Raw genomic sequence first — 15,968 nt, forward strand, 5'->3', positions numbered from 1 at the left:
CACTGAGTTTCTTTTACTAAATTTGTCTTTGAGGGTCATGCTTTCATTTTTTCTCAGGGGGTCCAAAAACAACTTACAGCGATCTACTGCTGCAATGACTACTAAAGTCTGGTTGAGGACATACCCTGGTGCCCCTTTGTGAAGGAAGAGGATGACATTTCTTTCACAACTGAGTGACAGAGAGAATGCTTTCCTTGAAGAATTAATGATATTTGCTCCTCTGTGAACAATGAGAATGAGAATCATGGAACTCGTAACTGACTTTAACCTTCTCCACGAGTGACCTTATATTGGTGTGAATTATTTCTCACCTTAAATCCAAGGGCGGGTAAAATAACACATTCCAGTTTATTTAGTGTGCCATTACTTGAAGGTTATCAGCTTATTTAAAAAACAGTGCTTAGGGCTTCCCTGGTGGCGCAGTGTTTGAGGGTCCGCCTGCCGATGCAGGGGACACGGGTTCGTGCCCCGGTCCGGGAAGGTCCGGGAAGATCCCACATGCCGTGAAGCGGCTGGGCCCGTGAGCCATGGCCGCTGACCCTGCGTGTTGGGAGCCTGTGCTCCGCAACGGGAGAGGCCACAACAGTGAGAGGCCCGCATACAGCAAAAAAAACAAAACAAAAAAACAGTGCTTGAAGAAAATAACCCTCTTGTGGTTCTAATAACTACTTAAAACTAAATATTTTTTACAAATCTTTAAAGAAAACAGTTTTATTAATTAAAAAAACAGTAATACTAATTTTGAAAAGACTGTCGATGTCATGGTGGTTTATTGGGTAAATACAAAGTATAGGCCCTTGCTCTTTTATTTTTTTAAGCAAAGCCAAAGAGATTAGAAACCAAGTAGACATATTCTCTTTAGAATAGAAACATAAATTAGTTTTAACTAACAATTAGGCACTTAAAATGTAAATGTAAAATGGCTTTTTGAAGTACAAACTATAGTTACACTCTTAAATTCCTCCTGAAATGTTTTTATAAACACAAATGCACAAGCATGGAAAACATATTTCTAAACTAAGATAATTTTCCCCTTTTAAAAAAAGAACCTGAATTCAAATCCCATATGATAGACCAATGATTAAGGTACTGGTGGGTAGGGGAAAAGAGCTTCTGAAATTTACATATTTAATTAAAACTTAAGCATTTAATAAAACTATTACAATAATATACAGTATATATGATAATGAAAAATATGTCAGGAAAATAATGAATTCTAGACTTAAAATTTTACTTTACAACAAGGCACTTAACACATTGAAACAGTACAGTAAATTTCCAAAAGATGTAATTGGCTACTTCTCAAACCTTGTAATAATATTTCTTTTGTGGATATACTCTAACATAACCACACATTTTGCAGCATTAATCATTGCATAGGAGGTAAATTAAATAATGAATTCCAACTTGGCAACTAGATTAACTTATGTTTATAGTTTCTTCTTTTTCTTTTAAAGGACAGTTTTAAATAATTCCACAATAAAGAACTATTCTCATTCATGATTCATTCAGAACACAACATATTTAGATAAATGAATCATAAAATAAATCACAACTTATAAGGTGTGTATCTGTATAAAAACTTATCTTTGGGTACCTTTTGACATGATTTTCAGTGTTTAGGTATTGAAGTCAAGAGCACTTCTTAAATAGAAGAAATATTTTTAGCAAGTAAGTCAAAGGAGTTAAATTATTGCAACACAATGACATTAAAAAAAGGACTCTATACATACAAATAGAAAAGCCTTTAACACAGGGCATATTAACTATATATAATATGCTTGATTTAACCATGTAAACTCAGTTATTAAGAAATTCCTTCTCATACTTCCTTACACTACAGAAGTGAGTGTGTTAAGACCAGCTTAAACTTTTAATCAGTTTTACAGTGCAAAACAAAAAAATTTTATAAAAGAATTTTAAAAGAAATGTTCAAAATATTCAAGGAACAAGATGTGAACTCTCGACTGAAAAAGAAACTGCATGAGTTCTAGCATGTAAAAAAAAAAATCACATAAGAAAGACAGCCAACCTGATGTTTCAAAGTAAACAAAGAATAGGCAGTTATAAAGGGAGACATTAATGATTGTGATGGTGAGAGGTAAAAACGGTCCGCAAGTTTTCTTTGATCAAACTTACAAAAGATTAGAATTGCAACCCCCTGTGATCTAAGCACATTTTCCCTTTGGGAAAGGTTTAAAATGCCTTGAAAATAATTATCCTTTTGCATGATGCTTTCAGATTATTGACAAAAATAATTTTTAAAATGCCTTTCAAAACACGAAAATACACTTTAAAAAGTGGCAGTTGGGGCTTCCCTGGTGGCGCAGTGGTTGAGAGTCCGCCTGCCGATGCAGGTGTTCGTGCCCCGGTCCGGGAAGATCCCACATGCCGCAGAGCGGCTAGGCCTGTGAGCCACGGCCGCTGAGCCTGCGCGTCCAGAGCCTGTGCTCCGCAATGGGAGAGGCCACAACAGTGAGAGGCCCGCGTACCGCAAAAAAAAAAAAAAAAAAAAAAAAGTGGCATTTGTGTTCCAAGTTATATAAGGTATTTCCACAAGGGGGCACTGCTATACAGCAAAGAACCTTTGCAATGTCATCCATCAACCAAGACTAGAAACTCGGGCTCACTCACAACCACCTTCCTTCCACAGCAAAACTTGTTTCCCAAGATGCCAGTAAATTAAATAACAAATTCTAAATTACTTTGGGTGGAACCGAGTAGGTAAGAAGGCTTTATTTTCAGAGCTAGTGGAGGAGATCAAAAAAATAGAATCTGAAAGGAATTCATTTTCATTTGAAAGAATTTAGAAAAAAATGTGGCACCATTTACAGGAACTATTATAGAAATACTGCACCGAGGACTTAATCACAGAAAAAGCTTCAAACAAGGATAACGGATAAGATCTTATAGATTGATTAGCAAGGAAAAGGAGTTCCAAAAATTTATTGTTTCAAAAGGCAAGCTCATAATTATGATTTTTTAATCAAGGTATAATCGACATATAACATTATATTAATTTTAGGTATACAACATAATGATTTACTTGTATATATTGTGAAATGATCACCACAGTAAGTCTAGTAATTGTTTATGCTTTATATCCCAAAGTGGCATGTTGGGTTGAAACTGAAGTTTGCTTTCCTAAATGGGTTTTGTTATTTCTCTTATTTTCCCATCTTGAAACTTTGATATTCCCCACCCCCCTTATTTTCATAGCACATGCTTCCACAGCATTTATTAGAGAGCTATGACATATACATGTAAAGAACACGGGAGCAGTAGTGTCCACAAATGGGGTCATAGATGTTTTTAAAGTTCTTTAAAAGGTGATGGTATTATGTGGAAAAAAAAAAAACAGGATTATTTGACTAAAATGCAAGGTTTATACTGTTTTCAAGGATCTCCATGATTTTTAAAGCTTAAACACCTTTCCTTACTTAATTTGAAGGAGAGTGGGTTATCTAAGATGCAGCTGAATAAGGCTCTAAGGTATATCAGGTTGTTTTATTTGAATTCGAGGCTCAAGGAATATACCAATGTTAGGAGAGCAAAACCCAGGCTTCCATATCAGATACTTTTCGTCACAATTAGACACCAGAAATTTAAAATCAGTGTTTTCAAGTAGAACACATTGTCTTATCGCAGATGTCAATATTTAACAAATGAAAATAAGTGAAAATTATGTAGAAATATAGCTAAACACAGCAGGTAAGCTACACATATGTTTCTTACTGACTTACTTAATAATAAATACCAGAAAAACCTCTTGCATTCCAAAGCCTGCCAAGGATGTTTAGGGTTTCAATTCTTGTTGTAAATAACCAGATTAGTCTGTCTTTCTGTCTTCGAATTCAACTTTTAGTGTTTCTTTTTTACACAGAGAAAGAGCCATACTGAAAACATATACAGAATTTTAGCACCAAAGGATGATGACCCTTCTGAACAGATCTGTATTGTGCTTCTCTCCAACAATTTAAAGGTCAATTTTGTGTACCGACTCAAGGCCGACTTGTTTACAATGACAAATTTAGGGATGTTTTTCATTCTAAGTGGGGAGAAATTTCCACCTTCAGTATAAATGTAACTGCCTCCTACCAGCCCCCCTGGCCTCTCCACTCTCTGACTAGTGTTGATGACTTTGTGACCTTAAATTTTTTCCTACGGTTACTAGAAGTCTAAAGAAATTAAGCCAAGAATTATCCAAAAGATTCAACAGCATTAAATAATGCACTACATCTGGTCAGAGTTTTAAAAATCCATCTTTTCTTTTTTTTTGCATCACCTGAAAGAACTTTAGAAACTATTATCCCCCTTTACTGAGTAGCTGTAACCGACTAACACACCAATTCCAACCGTAGATTATAGTGCAGCACCGTGGTATAATTTTAGGGTCAAAGTAAAATTACTCAATTGTGGTATGTGTCCTTAGGACCAGTACGTAAGAAACGGAGTCTCTTGCTAAAAGGCAAGGATGCATTAAACTTTTGGATTCCATCTTGGTTTTTCCATAAAGCACAATGTCACTAGGAAGAAATGGATTTCAGTGAAATGTGACCAACTGTATTTCTGAGTTCCAATCTGCAGCTCTAAAACAGATCTCACACAGGGCGTGACCTGGGAGAGAAACACAGGCTTGTTCCCCACAAGGACATGAGCATCAGTTCATACAGCTATGTGTGTTCAGCCTGTGCTACACTGTTGACTGCTCTGGGGGTACAGGTGCAAAGTTACCAGGTGGACAGCAGGACTCCTCGTTAGCATAAACAGCCCCATGTCTCCTGTATATCTGTCATAGAGATCTTAAAATGAAATATTTACACACATGTAAAATCTGTGGGGTGTGTCAAATACTTGGATATTTACTTAGTTCATCTTTTTTTTTCAAGTTATAAAATTATCAGTTAAAAAAAAAAAATAAAGTGAAAGTGATATAGTACATTGGGTGGTAGCAGCAGCGCATATTCCCAGACCTGACCCTGACCTTCCCCTTGACAGAGTAGAAACAAAGTTCACCTGAAGTTCACTCACAACCCATGGATCTCCCCTTCGCTGATAAGCCTAATGCTAAAAATCACTCTCAACGTTAGGTGATTCTATTTACACAGTGGCCGTATATATCAGATTTTTATTTAAAACATTAACAAATTCTTTTGACCTTGGAGGGAAAAAGATTCCTGAAAAAATTCTGAAGTAGAGAGCTTTAGTGGAGAAAAAGAATGAGGGAAGGAGCAGTATGTTCTCTGGCATCTCCTTAACAAGCTCATTAGTAAAATCCCAGTTTGAGGGCTTGTGACCAATGAATGAAGAGCTGCAGGAGAATATAACTTTCTCAGGATGAATAAAAAACCAGTCAAAAGGTAATACTTCGTTCATCTTTCTAATCATTTGCACAAAATTTGGTCTGCTTCATTTAGCAATCAGTTCTCCTAAAATAAAAACAAAAACAAAACTATACCTTTGGTTACAGCGATAACTCTTTTGGTCTAAGAGCTGATGCCTTTGTTTTTGCTCCTCAGGTAGATTTTTCATTATCTTCACCGATCTTCTGAACCCGTGAATACTTCTTGCAAGACGACTTAAAGCAGCCAGGAGGCCAGGACAGTGGCCAGGAGAAGCAGCAAGGAATTGAGCCTTGTACGTTTTTCTCAAAAAAATAAAAGATGGGGAACCACCATGCTCGAGACAAGAAATTAGTCTGTGAAGAGACCTTCAAGTTCTGTAAAAGGTAGAGAAAAAGTAAAATGAGACATATTTTTCACAATTTGCATCCTAATTTGTTTCTTAATTAAACTGTCATTTGCTGTAACTGAACAGGGAAAGCAGCAGAATCCGGATCGCAAGGCAATGCTTGTCTTTGCTCCTTTCCCCTAACTCTGACAGGACTCTGGCCACACTTCCAACCCCCTCTACTCTTTCCCTCTCTGTGGCTCAGGCAAATCTTTTTTTTTTTTTTTTTTTTTTTTTTACTTTTTGGCCGTGCCTGTGGCATGTGCGACCTTAGTTCCCCAACCAGAGATCAAGCCTGTGCCCCCTGCATTGGAAGCGCGGAGTCTTAACCACTGGACCACCAGAGAAGTTCTCAGGCAAATCTTCTGCCTGCAATTCCAGTAAGACTGGAGACTCAAGAGTGGGTGGGAGAGCTAGCTCTCCGGGAGGAAAAATTTTCAGGCTATGTCAGTGGTCAGATCTGTGGGTCAAGGAAGATGGAAGAGTGAAAGGAGAGCTCATAAGGTTGAGCATATAAGTTTAAGTGAATTGACCTAAACCACACGTTTAGGCGGCAACAGCAGTTATTCCCATTAAGCTACTGGAAACTCCGCTGTGTGAAAAGGGGTCCGCTGCATTTCAAGAAAAGAAATCCTCCAAGGATAATTTCACCGCTCTCACCTTTTCATTGGCCATGGAATGGTACCACCAGAAGAGCCGTGTTGTGATATAATAAGCAACGATCACATCGACAGTATAGTGTTCGTGCGCTACAAGAATGCAGATGATCCCAGCAGCGCTCAGGAGCCAGCAGATTAGGTGATACCACCAGAAGTGACGAGGCGAATCTGGACAGCAGAAGAGGGAACAGTTAATAGGATTCCCAGACGTGGACTGAATGATGACAGTCTATCCTAATGACCGGAGAAAAGTCTAAGGCCGGGAAGTCACTGAAGGAGAAAATGGATAACCCAAAATGAGTCCCTGTGAACTGGCCGGGATTTGCTCCGGTTGCCCCGGGGGAGATGAGGTGCTGCTGGTAACAGGTCTAATAGTAATTCCCTGGGGCGGTGGGTAACACTAGATACTCTAGGTCTTACCCACAGCGTTTAATAATTAGGAAGAGAACAGAAATATTTCACATTAGGTTGGAACTGGCTCACACTGGCTCCTGTAGGGACCCCACTGGAAAGAGAAACAGTAGAGTGAAAAGAAAGGATAGCTGTCGGGAACTCCCTGATGGTCCAGGGGTTCGGACTCAGCACTTGCACTGCTGTGGCTGGGTTTAACCCCTGGTCAGGGAACTCAGATCCCATGAGCCGTGCTGTGTGGCCAAAAAAAGAAAAAGAAAGGGTCGTTGTCTATGAAAAAGGGGCAGTGGGGTGGAGGAGGTAATGAGAAAGCAAGAGTAATTTTAGGTCTCATATATAAACTTACTTTGATTTCTGCAGGGGGAGAAAAATAGTATTTGTGGCTAGCAATATTTTGATTCTCAGCAATTTTATACTGTTATTGCCAATAGCAACTATAAGACACTCCCTATGTAAAGCGTGGGATTCATGCCTATTCACTTATGGGTTTGAGCCTTACCTAGAGAGGGCACTAAGTTCACGACACTGATCGGCTATAAGAGAGAACTAAAGCGCTCGGCAGGTTACACGTGATCGCACGCCCCCCAGCCTTCCCACACAGGTGGTAATGACACAGGTGTAACTGGAACCAGTGCTCATCTCTAATAACTTTTCTTTTCTTTGAATAACTGTTTCCTTTTTTCTATTTTAAAGCTTTATTAGCTCACAAAGATAATAATCGAATAAACTAAAATTTATTTCATATTTAACTGTGTTTATATTTATAGTGATATTTACTTTCAAGTGTGGAAGAATGGTTGAATAGCAAAAAGGTCCATTTCCAGAACTTTACCTGACACGTCAAATCAAACATGGTTCAAATAAAAATTAAATAGCTGTTGCTCTTTGAGTCCTACGTGGAACAGTAAGATGATAAACCCGTATTTGCATTTCAAAGTCTGATTTCCTACTTCTGAACGTGCAGCTCGTTATTTCCAACTCTTGCTTGGTTCATTCTGCCACGAGGTTCTAGCAGATAACTCAGGAAATCCGAGAAGTTTATAGCTAGGAGAGGCCTTGCTTCTGCAGCCTGGGGGGCCAGATCCAGTCCCCATAACTGTTCTGTTAGGATCTGAATGTTAAAAATTGAAGTAACATTCAGAAATCTGGACATTTCACTAAATATGCATTCTCCAGCACCACAGACCTCACCCCTCCCTGAAGCCTCACATCAGCCCTGCTTCCCTTCCTAACAGGTCATCTGGTATTTACCTTAAAAGTCCAAAATGTCTGAGCAAAGCAGAACTATTTTGTATTTGTTTATCCACAGGAAGCAAAGCTGAAGTAGGTAGGGAGTAAAGAGGTGGCCCATTTTACTACTCGTGGAATTGAAAATGAGGTTTCAGGAATGGCTAGATGCCCTAGCAGTGCTCTCCTAGCACATAAAAATGTATTCTCTATGAGCTACCACACTGGGATCACTGCTCATTAATTGAGAACACTGGCTGGCCCAAAGAAAAGATTTAATATAAACTATTTTGAAATAGAAATGGCAAAATGGTAATCCTCTCTGTTCTCTCATTCTACCCACAGGGATAACCTTGAGCTGAGAGATGATGATACAATTATTAATGAACTCCACTGTCTGTGTGGGATCCTAGCCCTAGCTGTCAATGAATAATAGAGACAATAGACTTTGTGTGGTAGCAAGGTAAAAAAAAAATAAAAGAAAAAGTAGTTTTCTCGACTAGCAAGACATTTGGTTCTAAGAGCTACATTGATTTCTCCAGGCTAATTTTATAAGGAACCTAAGTCCCAAAGATAATATTTGCACACCTGTGTCAGACCCTCTCTTGCTAATCCACAAAATGATTCTGGTCCCACGTTTTCAACTCCTCTCATGACTAAATTCAAATCTGCTTGTGACAACGGAGTAAACAGAGAGAGTCCAAAATGATCAAAAGGCAGGAAAGCAAAAAATATACAAATGATGTATCTAATTCTAGAAGCAGAATGTTCAAAGAAACCACTGGAACCAATGCTTACTCGGAACAACGACACATGGTATAATTTAGAAGGTAACTGTTTTTCCTAATTGCATAGGAAATGGGCGTAAACATGGAATGCCCAGTTCATGTACAGAACTGACTCTGAAGTTGGGTTTGTATCAAGCATTACAGATGTGCCCTTTTGTTTCTCACCAAAACTTGGAGAAAGTGAGAGTCGCATCGACACATATACACTACCAAATGTAAAATAGATAGCTAGTGGGAAGCAGCTGCATAGCACAGGGAGATCAGCTCCGTGCTTTGTGACCGCCTAGAGGGGTGGGATAGGGAGGGTGGGAGGGAGACGCAAGAGGGACGGGATATGGGGATATATGTATGCATATGGCTGATTCACTTTGTCGTACAACAGAAACTAACACAGTATTGTGAAGCAATTATACTCCAATAAAGATCTATTTTATTTATTTATTTATTTATTTATTTTTAAAGATCTATTTAAAAAAAAATAGAAAGGAAAAGGCAGAATGTAATTCTTTCCTTGCTGTACGTAGACTTATACAATTTAAACCACCTCAAGCTCAAATCATACGTGGGGAAGAAAATGTCTCCACATACTGCATCAGCCTTTATTAAAGCAGAGAAATAAACACAAAGTTGCCCTGCTATTGCTCTGAGGTGAAAGTACAACAATGAGCAATACATCCAGGCTATTTCTTAGCAATTCTATAAGATCAGACAGCTTGGGTTTCCAAAAATTCTAAACAGAGGCAAGAAATTGGTAGTGTACCCTCTGGAGTCAGCCTGCTTGAGTTTGAATACCCCATCCTCCAATTACTAACTGCGGACTGTGGCTTAATTCATTCACTTTCTTTATGCTTAAGTTTCCTCCGAAAAAGGGGGAAAAAGTGTTTCTCTCATGAGGTAGCTACAAGGATTAAACGAGTTAATTTGCATCAAGGCCTTGGAATAGTGCCTGGAACAGAAAAAACAGTACTATGTCTATTTGCTGTTATTGGTAATATCACTTGGTCTTCAATTATTTTATGAAACTGACTCTCAGTTTCCTGGGGTGTTTTCTCTTCATTACCTTATGTTTTCCACCCACAGTAGCTTCACTCTAACATGTAATTCCTCCCGGCCCTCATCCTGCTCTTTTTTTTTTTTTTTTGGTACGCGGGCCTCTCACTGTTGCGGCCTCTCCCGTTGCGGCGCACAGGCTCCGGACGCGCAGGCTCAGCGGCCATGGCTCACAGGCCCAGCCGCTCCGCGGCATGTGGGATCTTCCCGGACCGGGACACGAACCCGTGTCCCCTGCATCGGCAGGCGGACTCTCAACCACTGCGCCACCAGGGAAGCCCATCCTCCTCCTCTTCTTCTATAAGCTTTTAGGATCTGCAGATTAGAGGGAAGATCCTACAACCCAAATGAACCTCTGAACTGAAAAATGACTGATCTTACACAGATCAGTTTTTGCTGAACTTTCCACTGCAAAAGAGTGAGCACTATAAACAACATAAGTCGCTCTGCCCACCACCCAGAACCTGTAACTAGGTATGAGAAATGAGAAATTTCAGAAGATTGAAATTTAAGGGGGAGTTATTGGCGCACAGACAGAGCTAGGTTCCTCCCCTCCACCACCCCTCTCCAACCGTGTAAGAACGGAACTATGGGGCAAGGTGCAAAAGGCCCTCTGCCTTCAAGTCAGACAGTATGACAAAGGCCAAACACTTAACACGCTGCTCTCCTAACTCAAAGCTTGTGTGTAGCATTTAGAAAGAAAACAATTCAGAAGATATACAATTGTCACAAAAAAAAAAAAAAAAAGACTTCATCTACTACAGAGACTCTCCTCTCTTTGTCATATTGCCCTCAAAGCAGAATTAAAACCTATAACCCCGGGCAGTCTATGGGGCAAGAATTACTTCTGCACCACTGGAAGATAAACCTTGATGGGTCTAAACCTGTTTGGATTAATGACAGACTAAGAGAAGGGGATTAACCACGGAGGACAGCGGGGGAAGGGCCTCCTTCCCCTGGTCTCTGCCCAAAGACCTCCGTGATATGCTCTGCAAGTGAAGAAAACTGAGATAAGCCTCTAAAAGAACAATGGCATGGGGATAGGGTATCTTGGAACTAAAGATGAAGGTTAATTTTTACCAGCTTGGTAAAAATGGAGGGAGAAGCATCGCTACTTCACAAGAATTTTGAGATAATGGGCCCAAATGTACAAAGCCTCAGAAATCTGCTAGGCAGCTAAAACCAAGTAAAACCTCCTTCACAATGAACAAGACGTTATTCCAGCCAAAAAAAAAAAAGCCACTGGAATACAGAAGAATTTTGTATAATGGGAATTAAGCATATAAATACGGGGAGATATTCCTCATGTCCATGTTGCTTTCTAAGAAGAGAACGGTTAGTATTGGCAAACTGTTTCATGAAGATGCATATTCAAGCACAGAAAGCTACTGGAAGGGACGAAATTAGAATAAAGTGGGATAAGGAAACGTTACAAAAGGTTTAAAAAGGGGAAAATATTAACCAAAGTATTTGGGGTGATGGAATGCATGTTCCATACAATGGAAATTTCATTCAAAAGTCCTTTCCAGGGCTTCCCTGGTGGCGCAGTGGTTGAGAGTCCGCCTGCCGATGCAGGGGATGCGGGTTCGTGCCCCGGTCCGGGAAGATCCCACATGCTGCGGAGCGGCTGGGCCTGTGAGCCATGGCCGCTGAGCCTGCGCGTCCAGAGCCTGTGCTCCACCATGGGGGAGGCCACAGCGGTGAGAGGCCCGCGTACCGCAAAAAAAAAAAAAAAAAGTCCTTTCCATTTGGCTCTGGAACACACTGATTCTTTTTTGCAGTAACCTTAACAATGATTCTTCTTTGTTTCAACATTAAAATAGCTTTTCATACCTTAAGAAGTACTAACCAAGGAGGGAGACATTTTGGAGGCATGCTAAATGTTAGCAAGAAGCCAGGGCCAAGCTTTAAGCCTTCCTTCAGTGTTCAAATCACATACGACTGGTTGAAATGATTTAAACACACACACACACACACACACACACACACACACACACACACACACACACACACACACACACACACACACACACACACACCCCCTCTTTCCATAGCTATCGATTCCAATAGAATAAGGACTCATCGGTTTCAGGGCTTAGGGATCCCGCCCACTACAACAATCAATAAAGCAGGAATGAGTTATTACTTACATTCTTTGATGAACAGATAAGTAAGTGTCAGCACAACGGTGTGACCGCTGAAGAGGAAGTCTCCGCACAAGATATGCGACCCAGTTATGGACAATCCGCCACCAGAAATCAACCGTAGAATCCGCTGCACTTTTGCCTGAGAGTCTCCGTTGAGCTGAATGACACAAGAAGATCAGGAAAAAAATGTATAAGCTGATAAAATCATGTTTTAGCGTAATTTAGGTGATATTTAGAAAGGCCACCAGGTTGTGATTTTTTTCTTTTTAACTTCAGTCAAAAAGAATCCAAGGGGGAAGCTCCTCAAACTGGATTTTATTCATCGTATTGGCCAGTTTTAGTGATATGCTTTAAATTATTCAATATGTTACTAATAATACATTTTAGTGGTGGTGTGTCCTTGGGCAAAGCTTTTAAAAATACTAATAACCAATGACTTCACCACAGTTATGGATTACAAAGATCAAAGCTCCTTCCTTTCCACTTTGCAGGGGGAGGCTGGGGTTTCAGATGGCTAATACCTGATTCGGCTGCACTCCACATCACTAATATTCTACAGTGTATTCATACCTGGTGCTAGGTGGGCAACCTAAAGTATGCATGTAGCTGTATTAACATCTGATCAAAACATTTACAGTTAAAAAGAGCTGCAATACATTCATTTAAACAGGCTTGAAAATGACGGATTAGGGATGTACTGGCCGCTGTAAAATGAGTAGCTCGATCAGGAAAAACATCCTCCGAAGCAATACCCTGTGTGCTGTGGCAGGAGGTCAGGAGAGAGCTCCCTGGGCAAGGGTGGAGAAGCCCCGAGAAGCTGTCGTGATGACACGGGGAACAATGATGGGTGAGGGCGGGAGATGAGGCAACAGTCAAAAGTTCATATCCCGTTAAAACTTAAGCATACAGGTATCACTTACATGTGGAATCTGAAAAATACAACGAACTAGTAAAATAACAAACAAGGAAGCAGACTCACAGATATAGGGAACAAACTAGTGGTTACCAGCGGGGAGGGAAGGGAGAGGGGTAATATAGGGGTGAGGGAGTGGGAGATACGAACTACTGGGTATAAGATCGGCTCAAGGATGCATTGTACAACACGGGGAATAGAGCCAATAATTTGGCAATAACTGTAAATGGAGTGTAACGTTTAAAAATTGTATTAGCCCTCCCCAAAAACCGCCCCCCAAAACCTAAACCTTAAGCATACAGGAAGGAGTAGTGGACTGAGATAGAATACATGGGAAAATGGAACATTGAAACACTGTACGGCCGGATGGAGGGTTTCCGATCAGTCTAATAGCAAGTGAATAGGTTTAGAAAATCAAAGAATGACACTCAGAAATAAAATGGAGTCAGAGTATACACAAGAAGAGAAATATAGAAAGACCATTAATGACTATTTTCACTTGGGACCGGGGGCACAGTTGTAAGATACAGTGCTTTTCATACTCAGCGATGATCCTTCTGGGCAACTGGCCCCCGAAGCACGGCCAGGCCAGTCATGATGGTGGCAAACTGTTTGGTGGTGTAGACAGGTAGTGTCTAGTCCAAGTAGACATGTAGTGGTGAAGGAGGGTAAGATGTGTACAGATGGAGGAGAAGACGGTCTAGGAGTAGAGAAATTGAGTCTCCAAAGCAGGTGGGAAACCATCCTATATGGTAAAATGGGAATTATGGCAGGATTCCTTGCCTAAAACTTTCGTGATTAAAAATATCTTATGGATCTGGAAAGCTTTCTGGTATTCAGGTGACCCTTGTAAAAAGGCAAACACACTATCGGGTGATAGTTGAGAATAAGGCTCTGCAGCAGAAAATGACATGAAACAGGATTAGAGGGCAGCGTGAGAAACTGGAGGTTTCAAAGAAACTCAACTTTCTTCAAGAGTTTGCTTAGGCTGAGCCCAGCTGGCAAAACCGAGAGAACATGTGCATTTTATCAAGAATCGAGTCCTTAAACCAAACATGCCAAGTAACAGGTGACCCTGCCTTGAAAAGACAGGGTCTAGCAGGCAGTAAGGGATCCAAACCCGGAGAAGATAAGGACTGTTGACAGAGTCGCAGGACTCACTTCAGGTGCCCCTCAGGAAAGGCGTACTGCAAACCACATAAAATGACGTGAAAGCCCTTGATGTGGAGGATAGAATCTAGCATGCGCTTATCAGATCAGCCACAGACCTTCAGGAATTTCTGGTTGTGCGGTTGGTACAAACAACTGTCAACAATGAGATGAAACAGAAAGGTACATACACTCCGCCTGACCATTGTGTTCCCAGTTTAAAGGACACATTATTCATTTCAAAACTATAATAATATTTTTTTATCCACTGACCCACCCCAACTCAATACTCGAATTTTCTAAGGGCAGAAACACTTGAATTTCTTTACTAGAAAGAAATTTAGATGGATCAAAAGGCATAATTAAACCAGGAACTAAAATACTGCCACACATTCTCTTCTCCCCCCTTTCTTTTCTCCCCCCTTGATTCCATATGCCTTCACAGAACAGAGGAAGGACTCTCTTCTTGCTTTTTCTGTACTTTCTCAGTTCTTAATTCCTCAGTCCTGTCACTGCTATCTTAAGATGTCAGATCATGCTCAGCATAAATGTTAAACAGAACTTCAAGAAAGGAAATTTTAAAAGAGGGCTGAAAGAGAACTGGGAAGGGGGAGGGTAATAGCGAGAGTTGGGATTAACAGATTATTTTCTAGTTCTGTTGTATTTCATTGAGGCCCTCTATCACACACCACTAAAGACTCTAGTTCCTCTTAATTTCCTCATTTTTCAGGCCCATTCTATGCCATTCCTGGTTGTGAAGCTGAAGATGTAGAAAACCAGGGAGAGAAGCATTGACCATAATAACCAAAACAGACAGAGCTCAGTGTTCTCAAGGGTTCCTCAAACTATGACCGCCACACAACATTTCCCACAGAAATAAATTAGGTACAAGAGAGCCCAACTTGGCTGCTGCCAAACCAGAAACCTTACCATCCACACCATCCCTTCAATTTAGAAGAGAAGTCCTTTGGACCTCTGTGGCCAGGATGAGAGGGAAGCTTTCTCAGGGAAAGGAATGTAGCTGTGCCAGCCCAACATGCCTGTGGCAAGAGGGGTTCGAGAAGCTAAATCATTTCATGTGAGTTCTAATAACTAGGTCAATATCTATTTGAACACAATTTTCAGAACTCAAATTTTGCAACTGCAAACTAAAACTTGGGTGTGTGGGATGAAGCAAATCGTTAAACCAAGGACTTAAAGTAAACCATAGGATAGAGAAGGGGGAAGACGACTGGAAAACTGTGAGAGCCAAGGATTTCACTAAGGGCCTATCACTGTGATGGCTTCTGTGATCACATCCACTAAGTAACAAGTGATGGGAGGCATCAGTGACTAGTCAGATAACCTTCCATAGCAAGTGGCTTCAGTATACACAGTTCTGTCATTGCTCTCAGTCACTAAGGACATTCTATAGAGTCAGCAACAAAGGAGACAGGTAGATTATCTAACAGTTTTGTAACCACAAAAATCTAAGGAACACTCGAGGCCAGCAGCTGAACCACATTTAGAATGCAATTCTGCCTCTTGCTCTGTAAGACCACATCACCTCTACTGAAACAAATTGATCTGTGTTTGTTTTACTGAACCACGATCCAGGCACCAATAGCCTGCTGATGCTTCAGGAAAAGGTCTTAGGTCTTGACATCTGAACACAGGGCCTGTTCCCAGAGCTTCCACTGTGAACATTTGTAGCTTGGTTATCCAGCAGTACATTTGCTCTTGTGGCTTCTGAAAATTGCAACTTTTCCACAGAAGATAATCTTTACATGCTTTCTGTAATCATAGCAATTTATCCCTGCAAACCTCACCCGTTACTAGGATGGGCTTGCCTTCTTTCCTGTGGCCATTTCTTCATTTAACCCATTGCAATAACCCCTTAGAAGGGTTTATTATG

At 40.5% G+C, this 15,968-nt stretch overlaps 1 protein-coding gene across 6 annotated transcripts in view; it reads right to left on the reverse strand.

Moving 5' to 3' along the window:
• Nucleotides 1–223: 223 nt before the first annotated feature.
• SGMS2 (sphingomyelin synthase 2) overlaps nt 224–15,968 on the reverse strand; it is a 155,798-nt gene continuing 140,053 nt past the window's right edge. For all 6 annotated transcript variants that reach the window (XM_079921073.1, XM_079921074.1, XM_079921075.1 and 3 more), the window contains 3 exons: nt 12,016–12,169; nt 6,391–6,557; nt 224–5,719 (listed from right to left, as the gene is read on the reverse strand). In XM_079921073.1, the coding sequence (XP_079777199.1) occupies nt 5,516–5,719; nt 6,391–6,557; nt 12,016–12,169 (525 nt within the window). In that variant the 3' untranslated portion in view covers nt 224–5,515. The remainder of the gene's footprint in view (nt 5,720–6,390; nt 6,558–12,015; nt 12,170–15,968) is intronic.

Source organism: Stenella coeruleoalba, assembly GCF_951394435.1.
Source record: "Stenella coeruleoalba genome assembly, chromosome: 4".
Taxonomy (NCBI): Eukaryota; Metazoa; Chordata; class Mammalia; order Artiodactyla; family Delphinidae; genus Stenella; species Stenella coeruleoalba.